The 24503-nt window shown below is 42.0% G+C and overlaps 1 protein-coding gene across 3 annotated transcripts in view; it reads right to left on the bottom strand.

Moving 5' to 3' along the window:
* Positions 1 to 24201, bottom strand: part of pex14 (peroxisomal biogenesis factor 14) — a 43789-nt gene extending 19588 nt beyond the window's left edge. For all 3 annotated transcript variants that reach the window (XM_079274323.1, XM_079274322.1, XM_079274324.1), the window contains exons 1-3: positions 24135 to 24201; positions 22575 to 22625; positions 5109 to 5193 (exon numbers count right to left, since the gene is read on the bottom strand). In XM_079274323.1, the coding sequence (XP_079130449.1) occupies positions 5109 to 5193; positions 22575 to 22625; positions 24135 to 24170 (172 nt within the window). In that variant the 5' untranslated portion in view covers positions 24171 to 24201. The remainder of the gene's footprint in view (positions 1 to 5108; positions 5194 to 22574; positions 22626 to 24134) is intronic.
* Positions 24202 to 24503: the final 302 nt, after the last annotated feature.

Below are 24503 nucleotides of genomic sequence, written 5' to 3'. Positions count from 1 at the left end.
ACGTTCCGTTGCAGTGTTTCAAGAGATGACTCAACGGTTTCATTAACAGTGAGTGCACAGAGCCAGAACCTCGTACCTCTGCTACGGACCTCCAGAGTGGTCCAGAGAAAAGCACACAGAAACACCCTTGTGGAGTACTAATAATATAAACTGCGTAAGCATGTCGAGCAGAACTTTCCATTTTGCAAGGTGGATAAGATATAACCAAATGAAATGATTCCTGCCATTTGAATAATCCGAGTAGCTGGTTGAACCTTGATCAGAAACACCACTCTAACCTATCCCCCGAAGCCCAAAAGCATAAAGAAATCCTTTGATAATCTACCACACAGTTTATGCCAAGAGGAGGTCCCTCCTGTCACCTATTTAAATGCTCCGAGGACTTCAAATGGCCATGAAAATTGTTGAATAATTGAAGGCAAATATTGGCCGGCCTGTAGTCTACAGCAGGTCCTGAGTGCCAGGAAGTGGTGAGCGCCATGTGCTGAGTTTGTGCAGTCAGACTGCACTGTCAAATAAGCAATAATGTGTCCCCGGACTCCTGATTCATCTGACCACAGCAGACTCCACGGTGGCAGACTATTGAGTGAGACATGCAAAGATCTCAGTTTCACCGAATGAGAAGAAATAAAAACATCAGCTTCAGGTTTTCTCCTTTCACCTTGAAATGAGAAAGTCTTTTTTTTTTTTAAATGTTATCCACATTTATGCTGCTATAGAGCATTAATGTATGTACACCTTAATGTCTGTTCACATCTTTGATGTTGTTTATGCAGCAAATGAAAGGTTTTTGTCCCTTGCTTCAGAATAAAATACATGGAAATTCCTAGAGCTGTTTACTAGTCAAATTACAGCTTGCTAAGTTGTGTTGCATGCTCTGATCTGAAGGACAACAAGGAATGAAAGAGCCCTCAGATCCAAAAGAAAAGGGAACAAGAAGAAAGTGAGTTTTACATATTAAAAGGAAAAGACAAAAAAGGGATTGTGAGATTTATTATGAGTTCCAAAACCTGTGGAATGACCCCTGGACCCCCATTTCAGATCGTCGTGTGGGGAGATGAATTTTTTAAGACATAAATTACACCTAATGACGACACCATAAAAAAAAAGAACAATAATGGAAAGCTATTCTGTATTTCATTATACTGTATTATTTGGTGCACCTGATACACGCAGTGCCTGTTTATGAGTCACCGTATTAGCAGATGCTCAGCCAAAGCATTTGCTTTGACCTTGGCATTCTCATTGGGGCATGAAATTACGGTGCTGGCACCTCGATATTACAGCTATAAATACTGTAAACTGCATATCTGGGCTACGTTTTCTATTGTCTTTCAACATAAACCTGATCGGTATTTATTTAAAGGAAAACCCATTGCTCGTCGGGTTATTTACAGCTCTATTTCCAGTGGCTCATATTCTCTGGGTATTTTTAAAGGGCAAAGAGGCAGCAAGGCTCTTACATTAAATCCATTTCTCCAATTCTGGCACTTCTGGACTTTATGGGTCAACACCCAGGCCGGACAGACAATTATAAAAATTGCTTACTAAAATATTTTGGGTGGTAAAAGGTGAACGCCTTTTTCACTGTCACAACCCCCCCCCCCCCCCCCCCCCCCAGGCCTGAATTATGAAGTTGTCCTTGAGTGAAAATTACTTACATTTTGAATATCGTATGTAGAAAGAAAGGCATGGCAGGGGTCATAAATAGATGGAGGTCAATGGCTTATTAACAGGTCGAGTTCAACGTCTCGTGCCGCGCCGGCCGAGAGAGATTCTACATGTCGTTTGGTTCGGTACAACTGCTTGAAAATAGGCATGCCCTAAATAATGACCACTCTCATAGAGTATTCATTTATGTATTAAAAAGGGGGACTCTGCTCTCATTTCCCTACTTTATCGCCTTGTACTGATGACAAAGTAGGCAAGGCTAGGTGGCGCCGTGGAGTAATTTATAACCACATCAATCCCTTTACCTTCTATGCAGGCCTTGGTCATTGTCATTTTTGTCCGAGAGGTGAGTCGCATAACCCCACTTACAAACAGCATCCTATTAATATCTGGGATGATGAACCTTACCCTTACCTTCAAACCAGGTATGGTAATAGACCAACAGCCTACCTATGTTCCCTGTGACCCTCGATCACTGGCCCTCTACTCAGGGTGAAATCTATTCGCATTATTTATTCAACTCAATAACAATTGGGATGGCATGAAAAAGAAATAAGTCAAGCCATCATTTATGTCACACTGACAGAGAATGTGCTGTGCCCGTAATGCATTTAATATTGTATTAAACTGTAATGCGGCAATGTACGGTATGTGTACTCTCTGTGCTTTACTTCCCCAAACAAACTGCACTCAGTTTGGTAATGTGGGAGCGGCTGAGTGATGTCAGTTTAGGGGCCACGGTCAAAGTGACATGTTGAAAGGTGGAAAATGTTGTTGACTTTGTCCTGCGAATTTCATTCTTTTTTTTGGTAATTATGTGTGCAACTGCTAATTGTTTGGGCTTAATGATGGTGCCAAAATGGGGCCCCAACGCTCTTTAGTTGTTACATCTGTTAATTGTAGAGGACATAGACGGCACAATTCACGAGATGAGACTGGAGCACATTATATTTCACTCAAACACAATCAAATTTACTAGATCTTGGCACGGAACAAGTAAAGCTAAATTGTTTCAAGATGGCTGCAAGACAATTTAAATGCAACTCATTTCCCGTCTCCTCTACAAAAGAAAGAAAGAAAAAACAAAAAAGAACATCTGGGTTTGAATCTTGATTTATTGTAGATCTAAGTGACAAAGTTTCATTATTTCAGCCAGTTTATTCAACAAGGACTCAAGAAGGGCAGCAAGAAATATTGGACTGCATAATTGCCAATTCATACCCTCAAATTGACAGTTGAAGGAAAACAGAAAATTATATTTTTCCAATGAATATTGAAATAAACCACACTATTAGGATCTCTTTGGGAAAAAAACAAGATGTAACTAGAGAGGCATCCTTCAGTGCAGATTAGGGCTCAAATGTGCCGGGAAATAATATGCAGGAGCAGGATTATTGTGTAAAGATTCTGCAACATGCAATCAAAGTGGGCCCTATTTTCCCCTTCATCAGCTGTCCAGCGTAAGTACTGGCAGCAAGAGGAATCCAATTTAAAATCCACTCTACCGGGAGATGGTATTGTTTCATTTTATGTGTGCTTTGACATTTCTGGCTGTTAATATAGAGTAAAATCCAGAAGTATTTACATAAATATGACATTAAACTGTATTAGAAATTAAGACTGACGTATCTGCTGTGGTGACTGTGGGAGGAGGAGGATGATTGAGTTTCTAGGTCAAAGGGTTGAGAGGACAATACATGCTAGGTGCACAAACAAGGGAACTGAGAGTTCTGGCCTGCTGCTATGTCTACGCAAAAGCCTAATATGGCTCAAGTGAGACAGAAAAGGAAGCAACTAATCGGCAACCATGACAGATCATGTTCTATTACTATCTTATATCACCGTGTGAACATTCTTATGGAGGAAAACTGGTCATTTGAACAACAAACTTAAATTTGACTCTTGATTTATACCCTTTTAGACGATTTGTTGACTCAATGAAACTCAGTCATATAATTACAATAGAAATCATCAAGGTGGACCTTACCATAGCCTTTTACGGACATCATTTCCTGTAACATAAAGCATTTATAAATTCTGCTCTCACATTGAAATTAGTGTGTCGAAACACTTTCCTGAGACGACTCAAGGAAAGCTCAATATTAAACGCACAACATTTCCAGGTTCGCTGTGTGACTGTACCATGCAAGTCCAGAGTTATCCCATGAATACTGCAGAGTGCTACTCAAATGTAGTTTGTGCTTAGTGTTTCATTGCTCTGCTGTCTCTCATTATTTACCCTCTCCCTGAGATCAATGCCTTTATGCAAATCGAGGGTTCTTGTTTAGATGTACAGTGGAAACGGACTTTCCGAAATAAATCTGCATTAAAGAGTCATACATATTTCATGGACTTAAAGTGCAGTAAGAGCAAACCATTTTGGAAAGCGGCGCTCCGCGGAGTTTACAACAAAGAAGAAAGTAAAGAAGAAAACGTGGCGTAGTATGACATCATTTGGTATTGATGAGGCCTTATTACATTTGAGATGTCCGACAGTAGATTATGAACATGCCTTAGTTGCCGATAATGAGACACAAAGACAAAGAAATTTCAAAAGATATCGAGAGTCATTAGAGCCACATGAGATGCGTGTAGTAGCAGCCGGCAACCATGGATTTGGTTTCGGGTTACCTTCCCCTGTCATGGAGCTTTTAGGCTCACTTTTCACTGTTTGGCTACTCTAATGCTGGAGGCAAAGTCCCCCAGCACTGCAGAGGTACAGTCCCCCAAGTACACAACTGTGAACTGCAAAGAACTGAAATAAAAAATACTCACCACAAAGAGCTTCTCCGAGAGAAAGCCACACTCTCTCTCTGCTCTGCTCAGCCACAGGCCCATGTGAGAAATACATGGCGTAAAGCTGCACATTTCCACCGCCGCTATATATTGAACCTGACTTTAAATGAGTTCGGAATAATAAAGCTTTTTTGCAAGTTTTATTGCACAAACAATGTGTCAGAAATAATCTCAATGAATTGCAAAGAAACTGAAGAGCCAGCAAACAATTCCGCCATCCCTGCTTAGAAAACCTCCTCCGTGTCAGGCCTCAAATTTATGATAACAGTTAAATTAAGTAAAAGGGTTAAAATGCTGGAAGGCAATATTGATAATTCCATTGAAAATTCAGAGGGAGTTTGTCAATATTAATTTTCCTGAACCCAAAGGAGCATCCCAACTGGTGTGTCATTTATTCACGGGGCCTGAATCATGCACTCTGAAGCTGAATCGACCCCTGTTAGACCCCCAGGGCAAAGAGCTACAGCCACAACCTTTGACCCTTATAGACTAATCTTGCAAAAAAAAAAAAAAAAAAAACTGTGCATCCCGGGCCAACCACATTTTGTAAACAAACACATATGGATTATAATGTTAATACAATTCGGATTTCAAGGCTTCCTGCATTGCCTCCGACCGAAAGCGAATCAAATGTCTCTCACCTTTCTTCTTCAAGAAGGCTCTCCTGGTGGCCAAGGGACTCTGACATACTTTTGGGTTTTGTAGAAATTGTACAGCTGTGGTAATCTGGGAAGAGACAAATGCAATTTAATTCCTCATAATGAGATAATGTGAGAGGATATGGTCTGCAGGAAAGTGATGCTTTTAACAGTACAAACAACACTCTAGACCTTCTTTAAGGAAAAGGTTCATTATGAATCCAGACAAAACTATAAATGGATTCAATTTGCTTCCAAGACCCCACACCCAGCAGCGAGGAGAAAGACCACCTGACCACTTTCCAGCTAAATGTGGGGAATGACCAAATCAGCAGTTATAAAATTAGCCCATCAAGAGTGCTGGACAAATGGAGTATGGAGCTTAATTTGCTATTACCCTCTTAAAGACAAACTTCCATTCTTAAGTGCGCAGCAGAAGAAAATCTATACTTAATGCAGAGGTGATCATTTGTATCTAATAACTTGAGAATCCGAGGCTGAAAACTTCTGTAATTCTTCCAGTTAAAAACCTACCATGATCAAATCACCCAGCCTGAATGTTGTAATGACTTGAAACGTTAATGCACTAGAACGTTAAATAGCATCAGAACATCAGTAGATTTAAGTGCACTGCGTTCATCGATTCTATTATGTTTTCCTTCGAGATGCACCTTAATTTTCCACCCCAGTATGCATTTCCAAGAATCATCCTCAAATGGCATTAAAACATAAATTTGGAGTGGGCGCCATGAAGTGGCGCCTCCTAAAATAGATAAATATGTAAGAACACAGAGAAAGGGGAAAGACACTGGAGGGGAGGTTTAGATGACTTATTATCGCACCTGTGGTCCCTGTGATTCAATTGTAAAAGTCATCCCTCTAATAGGTTGAAAGGTTTTGATTACTCTTCTTTTCTCTTAGTGTTGAAAGATACAAAGTGATTGAGCGCCCTGCCAGTGGTAATTCGTTTTGGGTAATGCATTGCATATGCTATGAACCGGTTTCAATCCAAAAGAATTGCAGTTTAAACTTGTCCGAGGGGGTAGGTGTGGCAAGGGAGGCTGCATTAAGGGCTAGATGTCTGTGACAAGCAAACAGTTACAGTAGAGGATCACGGCACCGGCAACTTGATGGAACTTCTGAAGATATATTTGACCCGTCTTCAGACGACTGTGAATCAGCTCAAAAGTATATCATAAAATATACTGCAGCATCCGGAGACTTGCTGCAGAATGAGACTATTATGACGGTTTAAGGTAAATGCAATAATGAAACTTTCAACAGGGAATTTTACCAAAATGTGCCCGATTCATCCCAAGAGATGGCGGCCCAATCTATTCAGACACTAATCTACCATTCCACTGTGACACTACCGTGACCTTGATGTACATATGGGTTACGCAAGGGGTATGGAGTTTCCTGTTTCTCTATATGCTGAAGGCTTATTAAAGAAAGTCACCCGGAACCTTCATTGTGACAAGCAGATTAAACCATTTGCATGGTGGACCTTCTGGGCCAAAAGATGCCGTCAAAACACGGAGAAAATGTCCACTTTGATAACAAGACAAAATCATTGTGCTCTTGGCAAAAGCTCTTACTGCTCAAGTAAGTGCGCCAATGAGACTACTTGTGGTAAAAAGGTAGAAACCAGAGATAACAAACACACTGAAATCTAATATTCCAATATTTATTCCAGTAAATAACGGGAGTGATGTCGGCCCCGTGAGTGGTAATGGCCTAATAGAGGATTGAAAATGCTGAATGAGCAAACCTTGTTTGCATTCTCTTCAAATTTCAAGAGCACAACATTGACAGGAAAATTGTGTCAATGTTAATAGGCGTAAGTATGACATCTTAGTAAGGGCCGCGGCTAGCTCAGCGGCAAGCTAATGAGGCAACTGTCCATTTGGTTAAAACTGTAGTGGTAGATCTTCAGGGAGAGGAAAAGTGCACTTCTTAGCAGATGACATAGACGCTTTGCACAAGTTCCACCCAGACATCTCAATCAATTATAACCACATTGCAGAGATTTCAGTCTTGTCTTGTTATTGACTTATGGATCATCCCAGTTATAGTGTTGGGTAGCACACAACTGGGCTTTTAAGGCGGGGGGGGGGGGGGGGGGTGCTATGCATAACAGTAGAAGGCACATTTGAGCCGGCAATGTAAATAACTAAAACAAAACAATTGAAAAATGGAGAATTTCCTTCCTTTTGGAAAACTGGTGAATCATTTTGGTTTCAATCAACGACTCTTTTGTAAAGCTTGTTTTAAAGCTTTGACTGCTAATGCACCAAAAGTGCTCCATGTTAAGAGCAATAATCTTCACAAACCAGATAACCAATAGAGTGTCAGGTAAAGCCGAAAAAGAGGAGGAAACTCAATCACAGGGAGAGATAACATTAACCAACACACTTAAAGAGAGTGAAGTTGATGAACGGACAAGATTAAAGCAGCGTTATTGAGTTTGAATTGGACAAGACTTTGCTCTGCACTTGTGTGAAAATTACAATTGTGATAACTTAAATTGTGAGAAATGAGGATAAAATCCAATTATGTTCGAACCACATGGTTCGACGCCCGAGGAAATCTATGTAACCAGTTGTATATTTTTGCTCTAACTAGTAATAGCACTTAACTATAACATAGAGTAAGGCCTGGATATTGTGCAGGTGTGCATCAGGGAGGTTTCAGGATCTTCAGACTTTGCTATAGAGAAACTGCAACACACTGTAAGCCTTATGATTATTCTGGCTGGTTTCAGTGGTTGAAGTTCCAGTAAGTTTCAGTATTTGAAATAAACATTTGAACCACAACAGATGTAAAAGATACCTTGAAATGGTTCAAGACTCTTGTTTTTAGTCTCATTACTTGGGCCAAAAAAAACCCTTTAACCAACAATGACTCTGAGCTGAAAGTGTTAATCTCTCAGCATCTTTTTAAACTTTTGATGAAAATATTACACTCATCTTACAACGATTCAACAGTAAAAAGTCACATAACTTTTTTCATTTTTTTAAGGAAAAATAAATTCCCATGCACTAAGCAACGCTTTAATCCATGTCGTCTACAAACACATTTTGTCTGCAACAATGAAGACATGCAAAGGGCATGATGGAACTAGAAGTTGGGTGGGGGGTGGGGGGGCTAAAAGGAAATCATTAGCAAGTATAGGATTCAGTCTCAGTGTGAATCAATTCATTCCAAATTGCCCCGGCCTGTACATTTGTGGAGAAGTGCCCCTGATATAATAACAGACTGATAGACATGAACAAAGATTGAGTTAGGCTGGTCTCAAGTTTCCCCCCCAAACACACGTTTGGAGGACCAAAAGCGAGAGAAAGTGAGAGACGGCGAAAAATGAAGCTCTATATTAATTTGTCTGCTTTCATGGATGATCTGCTATCAGGGGCAAGCTGTCTTAAATGACTTAACCCAATACCTTTCTGATACCAGAGCCCGACCAGAAAGGAATGAAGTTTTAATGCAATTATTGTGTTTCCGTTAGTCGCCTGACTGCTTGATGTGGACAGCAGTGCTTTTTTAATCTTTTTAAAAGAGCAGCTTTAAATGCCCTTCTAATTGTGACATCTTTCCCGCCTTGATGTGACCTTTAGCGGAGGAAGTAAGGCCTCATGGGAGCAGCAATAGGGGATTATTGACCCTGCGAGACATCAGGAAGTGAGGTGCAGACCCGACCATTTAGCTAACTTCCACATCAGACACTGCAGGAGCTTCGACGGCTCCGCTGGAGCCGAACCATTCTGACAATGACTGTACAAAAGGAGCTTTTTGAGTCTTTGTGTCTTCTTCTCTTTGGGGCAGCGCTTTTCAGAGAAGCTAGAATGTGAGAAAACTAAATGAACAACCACCACTGAAACTCAACTTTAGTATAATCTGACAAAAGGAGTACGGGTGAAACGTGGGCTTTTTTCTTCTTCTCCTGACAAACTATGAGGCAGTTTAAACCGACTTTTACATCTGTTGGAACAGTAAAACAGGTAGAAAGGTAAACACGGTGGTTTGGTTGTGTGTGTCTTATTCTCTTCTGTGAACGCGGTCAATCTTTATCGAACGCGTGTAACTTTTGAAAATGTAAAGCTCAGAGTCGACATAGATGAAAAAAGGGTCATGGAAAACTCCATTGACATCTGCTTTGCAAAGGTTTAAAAATAACAGACAGCGTTGTATCTGTGTCAGTGTTAGAGCCATGGGCAAGGCTACAATCATGACATCAAAAGCGCATTATGCAATTTTTGTAAAGGGGGGGGTGGTTGGTGGACGGAAATCAAGCTTTCTTTTTTTTTCAAGTCCACTGCATGTACAGACTAAACTTTCCATTCAGCAGCATTTCCCTATCACAGCTCTGTCATCACAAACATGGAAAAGTTGAGTCGGTTCAGCGGTGAGAAACACTGGGGGGGGGGGGGGGGGGGGCTACAGCTCGCTTGATCCAGCGAGGGCACCACCGAGCTGTAAAAACGGTTCATTCCCCGGCTCTCTTCTTGAGAGAAAGAAAGCAATTTTTAAATAATATTTCAGAACTGTAGCCACATATATTTATGATTCAATGCGTCGGGTATGCATGAAGATGTCATGTGATTCCTTCCCCTCCTTCACATTGTAAACTTAAAGTTATGACAAAAACTAAAAAAGGTTGCGGTTTAGAAATAACAAGTCAGCCTCGTTCAAGATCTCGATAAACAAGATTAAAAAGACATTTTAGTTCAGGACGAAGAAACCAGAGTTCACGCAAACAGCAAAGTGTTCTAAAAAAAACCAAGATGATGCAACAACAAAGTGAAGCATTTCTTTTTATTCCTGTGAGATCTAAACTGAAGGGAAACATGTGGCATCCAGCCAATTCCAATTCTAGCTTGAGAAATACGGTACAAAGCAGAGTCTGACATTTCTTAATGCGTAGCCGTCGGCCGTGCTGCCCGGGGTTGCCCTTGCTAAACTAGCGATACAGATGACTGTTTAGATAAGGACGTCCCTAGCGGGGCCCCGAGAGCCCCCCCAATGACTAAAGACCAGCGACTCCGTCGGTGACACCTCACTTTCGCCCACTTTGAACAAAAAAAAAATACTTGTACAGCCCACAAATTCCTTTTAATTCAGGTAAAAGGCCCAAAGCAGGAGTCTGGAGCTGCTCTGAGAGATGAGGGTCATCAGAGATTAACCCGTGGCACTTTAGCAGTGGGGGAGTCGCAGCGCAGCACAACAAACTACTTAGCCACCACAAAACATTCAAGCCCCTTCTCAGCTGCAATCCAGTAATGGATACTTCCTCAGCTCCTCGATTGGTCAAAATGTTTTCATACAATAATTTAATTCAGAAACACATTTACAAAGCAGGAGTAATCAATTTTAATTAGTTGATTTTTTTTTTCATTCGCATAAAATTTAATGTACTGCCATCGATCTCCTTTGTTCTTTAATGCAGTGCCTCTTTCCTGTAATTCAAAGCTTTTCTTTTTTCTTTTTTACAGCCAATGATGACATTCTGTGACAAGCAGTGCTCTTCGGTATGGGGAGTGAGCGTTACTTAACACAAGAGAGCGCAACGCGAGACCAGCAATGTGCTAAATAAGCTGGTTACATTTTTGGGGGTTTCGAAATGTGTTGCGTATGAAAAGTTTTGCTGAAAAATCCAAATTAAGTTCATGAAAAAATGTTTTAAATGCAATAAAAATATATGGCTGCATATGAATGTTGGTCACTGATCTTTGCTCGCTGACTTTCATTTTCTCCTGATAAAAATGACATTTTGGTGCTACACACAAACGTCCATTTGTGTCAATGATAGCATTCTGTGGCGAACAGCGACGTGTGCCTTTATGTATTTCATCACAACCATGACCAAACACAGCGGAACAACAAACAATGTGCTTGTAGAGGGGATCATACGTTACCAAAATTCTAACATAAAATACAAGAAGAAACGTCATCACTGGTTGCTCGTTTAAATGGCATAAAAACATGACAAATAACACTTGAAATCATATTACATAGAAATCTTTAAAAAGTAACAAAAACTGCTCTGCGGTCAATAAAAATATTCAAAGACTGACATTTTGAAAGACAAGTTTTTCGCATCAAATAAAGTGAGTTGAAAATGGGGAAAACAACCGGTGGTAGACACATTAACGGACACAAAGGCTTTTTCTTAAAACTGCCACCGCAGTTTGCGTTGTCCTTCATATCATCAAGGCCTCTCACATTCAATTAGATGATTGAGGCAAAACGCAAGCGGCAGCAGCGGCAAACAACGTGAAGCTTGTGTCCAAGCGACACACCACAGAAGTTGTGTTGTGGTGTCAGAAGAAGAGCCGCCTCCGTCACGAGCAACTTACAGTGACAAGCCTATCCCTCCTCTGTTGATCCAAACCTCTCCTCTCACTGAGGCAGCACCCACCCAGACACACACACACACACACACACACACACACACACACACACACACACACACACACACACACACACACACACACACACACACACACACACACACACACAGCTACTTGTAGTGAAGCACTGTAAATGAAGCAGGGAGCCCGGGTGAAGATGCAGCGTGGCTGGCATCAGTTGTGTGCGCGTTCCTTTCGGCCAAATTGACTAATAAAAGGAGAATAGAGAGGCCAGTGACAACAGAGAGAGCGGCATCCTTTTTATTGATCAAATTATTCCTTCTTGGGTACACTGTGCCACCGGATGAGAGCGCGCTCACAAAGACAACAAGGCAGATTGTGACATTCCAGTGACATTATAATCGCGCGTCAACCCGTCTCCAGTCAGTGGGCTGAATGCACTAATCGTGCGTCTTGGATCAGCGATTTCATGGTCTTCAAAGGAGGCCAGGAATTGGTGGCATGACCCTCCACACGGGGTGAGACCTCTCTTTCCTCAGAGAGACGGAGAGGAGAGGGATGGCGTTAAAAAAAAAAGGGGGGGGGGGAGACGCATCGAGGCAGGAGCGCAGCCAGAGAAGATTAACACCGCCATCTACTGGTCAGGGGCGGTACTGGTGGAGTCAAAAGGGGGGGGGGGGGGGGGGGGGGGGCAGGAAAGCATGCCACTTCACCCTTGTGGCCTGTCTTTCACTGAGACCTGTCAGAAACATTTAGACACACTCGCCAAACCATTGAGCCACATGTCTACAGCAGCAGATAAGTCACCATCGACTGAGGGAGGAAACTTGGGCCGCTGGGTCTTGGTTTTGCTTTTGGAGAAAGAGAGAGCAGGCAAGAGTCTGTTCCTGATCACACAGAGTGACAAAGAAAAATGTTGGCTAATTCCCCTTTTCTGGAGGCTTCCAGCTGCCAGTAAGAATCTAACCTCGAGAAACAGGACAAGCATAAAAAATAAAAAAAGGAGTGCGCCGCTGACGGTGTCAGAAAACAACACTCATCGGGGTCGTGGAAGTTTTCTTCTCGTTTAACCCGACGCCAGAGAGGACACAAACACGACAGCTCGTCAGATCGAATAATAATAATGCTTCATTTCAACCTTTCTGAGCCGGCGAGGCAACACGCTGGAGATCTCAGTGGTTCTAAAATGTCATAAAGTGACAAAGGCATGCGTGACATTTCGATTTATGCCACACCTAAAACATAACCCACCTCTTCTGAGAAGTTCAGACAGAATTTTCAGGTTTTGCGACATAGTTGGCTGATGCAGATTGTAAAAACTATGTGTGACACAACAACGCTATAAATCAGCACAACAACGAAACTACTCCATCCATTCTGCCTTAAATCACGGGCTGTCATGCAACGCTCGCACATTCTTGCTTTTTTTGTTTGTTTTTAGATCCCTGATTTTTCAATTTTTAAAGCTTTCTCTCACACACACAGACTGAAGAGGTACTTATTGTACCGTCTTCTTCCTCATAAGGCCAAGGACATTAATTTACCTTAATAAAAAAACACAGGGTTCCCTCTCCTTTAAAAGAAAGTCTCCTAAAATGGGAAGATTGAATCAGATCACAGCAGCAGGAGAGAATGCGAGTAATCACAAAGGAATGTTGCACGTCACTCCTGCACAGCACCCATACTTTTTGTGACTACGTGACAATCAGAGGCAGTGGTCAACGTTTCGCCGTCGACACCCGTCTGAACTCTCCACAGCAACTCACGTGGTGACGTGTTTTACCAGGCTCCTCCAAAAGAAAGAGGAGAAGAGACGACCCACAGTGAACCGCCACAATGTCAGGCGGGGGTGGCGTGTTACAGCAAAGGGGCTGAGTTGGCAAGCAGCTCAGCAGCAGACGCGCACCTGTTCTGACATTTTCTGTCGACCGTGACTCAGAAAACACATGACAATGCCTCTCTGCGTTTCAAAAAGTACGGGCCGTTTCCCCTATTCTCGTCCCCATGATACCTAAAACTACTTTCCACGCCGTATGGAAGTCTAATAGATCAGGGCAAGTCACATGGTGACAGTAAATAACTTTAAGAGTCTGATGCAGAGTAATATTTGGGGATAATGAACGAGCGTTTTTGCTCTTTTCCAAATGATTTCAGGCCAATGCCTCCCTTAACGTCCCACAATATGGAAGTGACAAAGAGGCCTCTGCCATTTTCTTTTCACGTTTCTATCATCCCTTTCTTTTGAAGTTCATGACATGAGCCACAATGCATTCATTCATCCACTATTTTAATCAAAGAGAAAGCAAAGCAGCGCTGCCAGGAGAGCTGCACGGGAAAACAAATGCAATCTTCCTGTTAATCACTGCATTAACAAGAAGTCGACAGTCTGGACGCACATGCCAGGGAGGGGAGCCGGTCCAGGTGTTGGATAATTGTCAGTTGTGCAAGTGGCTATGGTTGCTTTTTTGTTTTTACTGTGCCAGCCTCTGTTTCACTGCTGGTCTACACTTGTGCCCCACCTTAATGATAGCCTCTTTCTGCTGAAGACAGCACACAGACACAAAGAAGTCTTGGCAAGGGTTCCCCATGCTGACAGTGGTGGACTACGGAGGAAGGCTTAGACGTCCCGCTATAATCAGTGCCAAGTGTAGTGTAGCTCAAGCGTCGCATTGAAATGAAAGGCCAAAAGATACTTGGAAAGAAACGCATACAGATCCGCGGATTCCTTTTTCTGGCAAACAACCGTGTATTAGAGACAAACAACTTGCCAAGACAGCAGCTTGTCAGAAATGATTCACGCGCGTCTTTCATTCAGAAACTAAACTCCCTCGTCTGATAACATCATTCTGAGAAGAGCAGATGATTTGCCCGCCAGTCTTAACTTATTTTATTATAAACACACTGAAAACTTTCCAGACGATGCATGTCTGTATCACACTTCTGAAGCCGGGCTAATTAGAGTGCAACGTTTTTACTTATGTGCTCTATTTTTGCAGGTTTTTTAAGATATTTGATCTCAGTTCCAGTATTCCGTCACTTTCATTTTAGCCTGGAGAGAGCAGAGCCCGCTATCAGATTCCCCAGATAGAGCCACAATCTCAGGGTGCCACACACAGAGAAACTCCTAAATTCCATTAGCATTTTGCTTTCATTATTTTTAATCAAACCTAGAAAAGTGACACATATTAATTAATATCCATTACCAGTTTTTGCCCCTCTTCTCTTCCAGAGAAGACATCGGGGGGGGGGGAAGAAGCAATTAACTTAACAAAATAATCAAAAAAATTGTTTCAGAAATCCCTGATAAATGTCATGTAAGGTCCCGTCTGAATGTAAGAAGTGTAATACATTCTTGCTGTCATATTCCATTAAACTGCTATTACAGTCTTGATAGAACTATTAGTCACTACATTATTAATACCATTAATGTATTTACATTTTTGGTGTACAAGCCTGCTTTCATGCAATAATTTATGAACCAGACTTCAGATATGTTATCATGTTCCCCATCTAGGCTCTTTTGTGTTTATTATTGATTATGAAAACAGTCAAAATTCCAAGTCAAATCCCCCCCGCCTGCCTACCCCCCTTAATGTATTGGAGTGGGCTGTTTACATTAAAGGACTGGAATAAAGTGCATTTACATCTGAAGCATAACTTCATAATTTACATTCCAACATTTATTAGAGGTGACAAACGAGCATTTGGTCCACTCGTGCTTTTCCACAATGCAGCACTCATTCAATCCATATAAATTACAGCTGGGGCTAGGGAGTGCAAGAGCAAATTATTGTATTATATTTATGCATGTATGACTCTATAGGGGGTTACCAAGACAAACAGGGAATTACTTGATTAGGCCAACTGTGGTTAACAAAAGAAAGAAATATGAGACTGAGGGGTGAGCCAATCACATTTCAGCATTATTTAAATGTTTGGCCTCAATTCAAATATCTAAAAATACACAGATCACGGTGCAAAAGCTTAGAATCTATACGACTTGATGGATCTATGAAATTAGCAAACGGCACACTCGGTTTTAGCTACATTTTACAGCACACCACTGTGTATTTCATACAGTATAAAGAGCTCTTTCAAGTATTGCTGTTCCAACAGCTTACGCTGAGCTAGAACTAATATTATTCAATTAAAAGAAACTTGCCTAAAAGGCAGTATTATATTACATAATTAGACAGGGCAGCGTTTTCAGGAGTGTAGTTACAAATGCACTGAGGGGATCCCAGCATTTGAACAAATATCTGGCGCTGTAGGGGAGCTTGCCGACAAATTAACAGCTAATAACTTACTGGGAATCCAGATAAAAAGAGAAAGAAATGTTCCCCAAAGTGTCAATTACAAATAATTTTTCCTCTGATTTCCCACACTTGTGAAAAGCCTGATGTGCTAAAAAAACATTTGTGCCAAAAAAACCCGCATGCTGTTCATTTAATCTCCTCTTATTTATTTTTTTAAACACCGGATTCATTCACAGAGAAACAATTCAGCAGCGGCAGCGGGATGATTCCGGGACGGCTCTGAAAGCGTGAGCGTATGGCTCCCTCGCGAGAGCACTTGCTGGTCAGAGAGGAGCGAGACAGACGGATGGGTGCAGGGAACGGGGATTCAATCAAATTCATGTTCATTAAAATCAGAGGACATCCCAAAAATTAGAAAGATGCTGACAAATCAAAAGGGGTCTCAGTACCTGAATTACCATAGTCATTTACTTATTAAAGCCAGGATGCTTCCTGTCAATCAAGGGCCATCACATTCTCCATTTGCGGCGGAAAGCCGGCGTAATTGCTTCTCTTACTAATCAACACAACTTGTGTAATTATGCCTTGAAAGTGACATTGGCGGCTGAGAGCGATGTGAGCAGTCTTGACAGCGGAGACATCTCAGATTCATCGGGAGATTTCCAGCCTCGCTGCGAGGAGACAAGCCACTCTCAGACCAAGTTACTCACTCGAGCAGTTTACAACCGTAAACACAAAGAAAAGACGATAAATCAAGCTGAAGTAATTACAAAGCAGAATAGAGAGTATAAAAGGAAGCTCGGGCTCAATAAGGCCACTTTCCCAAGGATATCGAGGCAAAATGACTGCTCTGTAATTAAAGCGGTGTCGTATTTCTATCATTTCTTAAGTAAACATATGACAGTTCACTAAATTGTGGGAGAATAGGAAATTACAGCTCTGTTACCATCCTGTTTACATTAATGTACTCGAAGAGACGAAAAACCCCACAAATAAAGCCCTAAGTATTCATTATAGTTCATTGAATTGGGCTTAATCACAGACTTTACATGCGTCTCCAGAATGAACTTTGGGTAAAACTAGCTTTAACATTCCTCTAGAACTATCCAAACCATATTCCCAGGGTGCATCTGTCACGAGTCACACTGCGGCCCAGCCAGGCAGGTCAGAGCGAGGTCAAATCACTGCAACAAATCAAAGAGCCACGGGCCACGACGTGAGACTCTGGTATCTACATAAAATATGCGTACTAATGACACACGGTGACAACAGCTTCTTCTTCATTTACCGTGAACTTTACAGTGAATTAAAGGATTTCCAATGCTGTCATCCAAAAGATCAGGACGCTATTGTCGGGGGGGGGGGGGGGGGGGGGGGGGGGGGGGGGGGGGGGTGTAGTCCGGCTCAGCACATGAGGCAGAAAAAACGCAAAAAAATTAATAAAATGTATAAAATGGGTTGGACTCATCTGCGCTCATCATTTTCAAAGAGGTGGGAGGAACCATCAGAAGAAAAAGAAAAAGTCCAACGACATCAAATAGAAGTCGCCTGATAACTCTGTCACACTATGAGGGGAAGAGGCGTCACAATTTCATCTGTGAACAGAAATGAAGACGAGAAATTAATGGCTCGTGAAAAGTTCAAACGAACAGAAAAACCAAAAATCCTTGTCTGTGTCATTCCCCGCTCGTGACCTCCAAACTTTAGCACATGTTGAGGACGGAGTCAACGAATGCTCCGATGAGAAGATGAGAAAGCAAGCACATCTACCGACGTAGAAAAACACGGGCTTTTACAGGAAAAGCCCGTGTGATTCACCCTCTGCGTTCAACTCTAATGAGTCAAAACATGTGACCTGCACTTAAACAAGAAGTCACAGCCAGAAGCTGTAAACTCATTTTCCCCATCCGAGCCAGCAACGTCGGCAGGACCTGGAAGATGTGCTCCGAGCATGCACGATAAATCTGACGTGAAATCATAATCATAAAAGCAATTAGCTGACCCTGCGCCACTCGTCCTTGGACATGACAGTGAGAATTCATACGGAGTCCTCTAAGGAGGTTGGCTGCCAGGTTGGGCGAGGAGGGGGGAAAAGTGCAACACAGCAACAATAAAACGGAGGGCCCTTCCTGTATCATTAACCACGGAAACAAACAGCGCATGATGCACAATGAGTGCTGCGCTGAGAAACAGAGAATTGAGCGTTTTTCAAAAGAGAAAAACTTCAGCCCGACCACTGAAACGAGCGGTGGTGTGCAGATGTTTCAGTAAACCTACGGGCATGGGGGGGAAACACACACACACACACACACACACACACACACACAATTGCTGTCATGTCATCCCCGTATCCCACATCACTCCACATTATAGGCCGCACCGTGAAATACAGCCTTCAGATCACATTCATAGTAAGTTTACGTATGTGAAATTAAACATAAAAATATGAAGATTGATGCTTTCCGCACACGCCTTTGTTCTGTGCCTTTGCAAGTGTTCAGCATGTTTACAGTCAATGTGACAGGATACTGAATCTATTGACTGCGAGATGGCAGGTGATCAGATTTATTTGACTTTTCTCTTTCAAGGAGTGTGTTACAATCTGAAAAATCTCTCTTCACACACCCTTGCATGTACACACACACACACACACACCATTTCTCGCCATCACTTCCCACCCAGTAATTACAGCGAGGCCGAACTAGTGGCTGCCACCTAGTGACCGTCTTCTCCAATAATCATGAAATATCTCTATGGCTCGCGCCCCCACTCGGACCATAACTCTCCTTTACTGCAGACAGCTCCAATAAAGGATTACAATTACAATTAAAGTAATGAGCAAAGAGGAAAAAAAGGAAAATCTCAGAGAAGGTTCCCCTGACTAACTAAATGGTAGCCTAGTTTCTTGACAGAATGGAGTTACCATACCCGCCTCATTACCGGCTCCCATTTCTTATTCTGCCCCAATAATTAATTTGGGGCGTGTTGAAACCTGCAGTCCTCAAAAATTAAAACAATGGTTTTGAAAGTGTTGAATGTGAAATGAATTGAAATATGAATTATCAAATAGGAGGTTAACTTCGTGTTAGTTTTGTTTCATGGTGGTAGAAGTGTAAAAAAGGTCCAAATCACTTGAAATGTGCCGTATTTTCTTTTCTTCTTTTAAAAATAATTGTTCAAGTCATATAAAGCAGTAAAGTAAACACACACGCAGAGGATAGCTCGGTGTTAAAAGGATGTATTGTTTTACAAACACAGAGTCGAGACCCGAGAGTAACCTCTGACTTCCTGGTATCACCACTGCGTTACGTTTGTGTTACTCCCACGCTTTAGTGAAGAAAAAAGAAAATCTCTTTCTAGCGCGAACATATGAGGAACATCTGTCTGCCTGCGACTCATGGGGTTCAGCAGAGGAGGGAGGAGAAATGAGGTGAAAAAGAGCCAGAAAAAGACAACAGGGGACGGCAGTGCCTTCATGTTGCTGGCTGGACCAATTACGGTTGGCACGTCCTCTGCCATCCTGCCAGGTCCCCCACAACTCCTGCACTTAACACTGCCCTGCCCCCCCCCCCCCCCCCCCATAGTGTGATGGCTATTGCAGAGGGGCTACGGAAATTTGGAGACTGCTGAGCCAAAACAGATCACTTCAAAGCGGCTTATTTAACGCTTGCTAAATTTTTCATCACAGTCGCTTAATATCCAGGGAAGGGGAGCTTTTGAAGTTGCAGTGAGACCGGGGATGTTCTTCTTACCCTCCCCCCCCCCCCCCAAACCTATATACACACAGACACACAAACGCACACTCGGTTAACACTATATATGCCCAAGTGCACGCAGAGGTGTGCGAATGGTATACAGACGCACCTCCTGCATAAGTAAGCCACACGCTTGCGTCCTCTCACACACACATGCATACCTTTCTCATTGTGTGTGGAGAGAAAAGAGCAGACCTCATTCTACCAGAGACACCCAAACACATTAGAATTCACAATCAGTCAGGGACAAGCGGACTGGGGTGTGATGAGTTGCTGCTTTTCTTTGTCACAAATTAGAGTAAAACTAAAATCTCTGGCTTTTGGATTCATGGTCAGATATAATAAGGGTTTTGAAGATGTCGCCTCATATTATAGACAAAAAATGAATCACGAAAATTATCGGCAAACTTCCGTAATCGATAATGAAAATAATTTGTAAGTTGCAGCGGTAATCTCCATATTGACAAGATACTTTGGCTATTAATGTTTTTATTTTATTTTTTTATACATAAAACTGCAGTTTCTTAAAAAAAAAAAAATCTGTTAGTAATGTGGAGAAGTCAAATAACTAAAAACATTTACTTAATGCAACTGTTATTGTGATGAGGTAAAAACATTTAAATTCAATCCCATACAATATTTAGTCTCGTATCAAAACGTGCTCCTACGCTTCTGGATATCGCGTCTCTGTATTTCCTGAACTGTTTCAGAACTGACCCTGTTTTCTAAATGATGTGATCAAAGGGATTTGTACACACGTAATGATTGTTGCGATGTGTTTGGGAGGACCGTGAAAGCAATGAGGACAGAGTGATAGGAGGAGACGAGGGGTGAGGCGCAGGGTGTCACTGCGGAGAGAGAGAGAGAGAGAGAGAGAGAGAGAGAGAGAGAGAGAGAGAGAGAGAGAGAGAGAGAGAGAGAGAGAGAGAGAGAGAGCACAAAGACTAGGGAGACACCGGCGAGAGACAGGCCGGGGTTGTGATGAGTGGAAGGTGGGAGGGAGGGAGGGGGGGGGGGGGTTGTAGACGGAGACCAAGCAAGCCGGGGTGAGAGCGAGCAAAGAGCAGCGCCAGAAGCAACAGCAGCGGCTGGCAGCGACTGGTATACCAGTCAACCGTGGAACACACACTCAAACCCTTTCTCTTTTTTCTCTCTGTAACTGCAGGTCCAGACCTCTCCCCTCGGGCCGGGACGGTGGCAAAGGCTGTGGCAAAGGCTGTGGCACCGGCCCCTGAGCCGGGCCCTCTTGCCCACAGAGGAGAGAGCCCACGCCGTGCCGTGTGCCAGAGCCTGCTGATCTGGGCGAGGTGAGTCAGAACCTGTTAACATGACTGGTGTCCCCAGCCTGACACACTGGCTGGTCTGACATGCACATGTGCACATAAATGTTACACAAACGTGTGTGTGCGCCGCACCGCGCCCCCCTCTCTCTCTCTGTGTGTGTCTCTCTCTCTCTCTTTGCCCTCCCAACCCTGCCAGCACTCCCTTTCCTCTCATCCAGATAAAATCCTTTCAGACATAAATTTCAATTATTCACCTCATCCAAATAATGCCATGTGACAAGAATTATCCCTACTGTAATAATCCACTTAACTGGGAAAGAGCAGCTCATCAAAAAGAGAAAGGAGAAAAGGGGTTGGAAGTGAGGGCGGTGGCGGTGCGGGGAGACTTGTCAACCAGTCTCGAATCAGGACCCTCATAACAAGAATTTCTTCCCTTTTTGGAGGAGGCAGTCTTGAAGCGCACTGGGATGATGAAATTGAAGTAAATTGAAAGAAAGCCTGGGAGAATGCTCCCACAATCAATAACCCCAGGATTAAATTAGCCTTGGCATGAAGGGATGATGGGGGGGGGGAGGATGAAGAGTGAATGGCGGTGAATGACATTGAGACATGTAGGCTGAACAATACAGCACTCCTATAACCGGGATGCTGTGCCCATACGAGCCCAGTGAATGTACCTGTGATATATTCTGTCCCACTTGGCAAGAACTTGTGGCTATAATCGTTGTCATCGCTTGAGCCGAGCGATGTCTAATGAACACTTTCCTTCACACATTATTGGAAAACAACTGATGTTTATTGTCATTAAATGTTCCCGGCTTTGCACGTATTCACAACTTGGAGGGAGGACTTTAGAGACAAGGATTAAAGGAGGAACAAAAACCCTATATATATATATATATATATATATATATATATATATATATATATATATATATATACACACATATATATATTACATATTGTTTCTATAGCTTTTTGAGGAATATTTATGACTATGTTACTTTAATGCAAAAATACTTGAGGTGCAATGCCATTACATTTATATTTTACTTTTCTCCTACATCTTCAAGTCTTCTCTGTTTTTTGCAGATGCAGGGGAGGACTAAACAAGGCTGTGTGACTTAGACACAGTCTACTTTTTTTAATGTATTTTCTTTATTGGTGACTATGACTATTGGCAAATTAATTCAAAAACACCCTGCACCCATTTGCGGGACATGACCCAAACTGAAAAACAACAGGATGAACTAAAAACCACAAAGGTATGTGGCAAAACACGATTAAAGCAACTGAGAACCCGCTGCTAAAACAGAGCTGTTCACATGCGTTTTAACTTTCTAAAGTCAAGCAACATAAAGTACCCTCTCATTATGGGCTTGGGGACATCAGTGTGGTGCTAAAGCGACTGGCTGCTAATTGGAAGCCTTAAACCCTTCATCTCACTGGGGAATGTGTGACATCACCTGATTAGCTAAGGAAAAGTAGTTTGTCAATGAAAAGATGAAAACCCAACTTCTTTAAGTCACTCGATCAAAAACAACAACTCTCCATTTCTCAAATATGATGCGAGTTTCATTCTCACGCAACGCTACAGCAGCGGATTTCACTGGTTAATCAGTGCAAAGGGACCGACCAGTGAAATCTGTTGTGATTAAAAACAAGATTCATGATTAAATGAAATGAACTAACCTGCTTTATCGATCTAATAAGCACTTACATCAAATATGCATATTTAAATCAATTGTTAAATTAGTCCAAAATGCTTTTTCAGTCAAGTAATGTATAAATACTGAGTCCTTACCAGGGCTTCTCTGGGGGGAGCGGCCGCATCATCTCCAGGTGGAAGGCCCGGCTGAGGAGATAAACAAACACTTGTATAAGACTGCCATCTATTGGAGGACACGGGCTGTGATGGTTGAATGCAGCAATGTTTAGTTAGCATCAGTGGTGTTAAGTAACTAAGGACATTTACTCAAGTAATTTGAGTATTTTCATTTTCTGCTGCTTAAATACTGAAATAAACATTGTACATTTTACTCCAGCAAATTAGTTTAATATATTCAGTTACATTTACTTTGTACATTCAGACTAATAACACAAAACATAACCAACAAATAAATGATGATGCACTGTCATCGGTTAAGATACGGTCTTATTTATCCTGGTGGGGAAGTCATAAGCTACCAAACAGTTAGAGTATTTAAAGTTAGTCCCAAACTTTACCAGATGCATAACAGTAAAGTAATTTACACATTACTGTGTTAATAATTATAACAACAATTTATACAATTCTAAAATGGGCCATTCTGAATGATGAGAGTACTTTTACTTTCGGTACTTTAAGTATATTTTGATGCTACTACTACTTTTGTACTGTTACTATTACAATTGTGAAAGCTTGGGTACAGAATATTTCATCACCACGGTATTGACACTTTTACTTAAGTAAAAGATCAAAGTACTTCCTCCACCACTGGATAGTGACATTTGCAGTGAGCAAAATCCGTCAATCAATCTATCACAGTAATGCTGCATAATTGGTTCTTGATCATTTTGGATGGATATCTGTGCTCATGCACCAGTTAATTCATTATTCAGTAATTGAGTCATTGTTTTGTAAATGTAGGCATGCATGACAATCATGAATTCAGTTCCTTACTTAATTTTCGTTCCTGCTTCATCAGTCTCTGGGTTAAATCAACATAAAATCTACCTTTGAATGGTGGTTTTGAACACATTTTTTTCTGGTTAACGTATTGTACATCCAGATGTTCTTGCTGAAATTAAAGAGGTTGTAAATGTAGAGGCAACGTGTAGAAGAAGCTGTCCCTGGCCACATGTGTGAGACACAACTTACTAAAACATGCGTTTGTCGTGATGTTCAATGCTTGTCAATTTAAACCCAAAACAGTGGAAGCAGAGAGCAGAGTACAATCCACCAGACGTGTTTGACTTACAGTGACCTTTCCACATCATGTCACTAACTGCAGACAGTGAGACTGAGGGGAGACTTCATGGTTAGGTGAAAGGACGTGCATTTGGTCACGGTAACTAGCTAACCGACTAGGTTAGCGAGCCACACAAGTTTTTGGCAACATGTGGTTGCAGCACGAGAACGACAGCTCGGCCTTTCGGACAACTTGTCAACGCAAGCATGTCTGAGAGGCAACTTTTACAGCGTTGAAGGAGCTAGCGAGCGTGCTAACTAGCAAGCATGCTAACTTTAGCTAACAGAGCGGTTATAAACGTAACAACAAAAACAGTAAGGCATTCAAGGTGCACGACATCTAAACACATTATACGATTCCACTGTCGGGTCCGGACATCAAGAGGTAAATGTTCTAGTTGCATAAATGTAGACCTGTGTTGGAGGATCAGGTCGGTCGGTGGATGCCATCTTCCAATCCCTGGTTCGCTTTCAGCACAGGCTGCTCGAGTGAGCCACGTTCGACTGCTTTTCCTTGAAGATCTCGGTCCATAAAGTCTGTGGTCCATATTCACCACAACACAATGTTAATGATTACATTCAGCAAACACAGCAGAATTCACTTTAAAGCTCAGTTAGAATTTGTCAGGAGCCCCTTGTGTTTACAAGCAAGTACAGTATCTCATGAATTGATATAATTTTTATTAATAATTATTTATTATAAGAACGTAATCAGAACCAAACTCAGCTTTATTGGCCAAGTTGTGCAATACCATAATAATGCACAAATTAAAGACATAATTA

This window comes from Melanostigma gelatinosum, assembly GCF_949748355.1.
Source record: "Melanostigma gelatinosum genome assembly, chromosome: 8".
Classification (NCBI taxonomy): Eukaryota; Metazoa; Chordata; class Actinopteri; order Perciformes; family Zoarcidae; genus Melanostigma; species Melanostigma gelatinosum.
The sequence above is the reverse complement of the archived record's forward strand: the minus strand, read 5'-3'. Positions and strand labels throughout refer to the sequence as shown.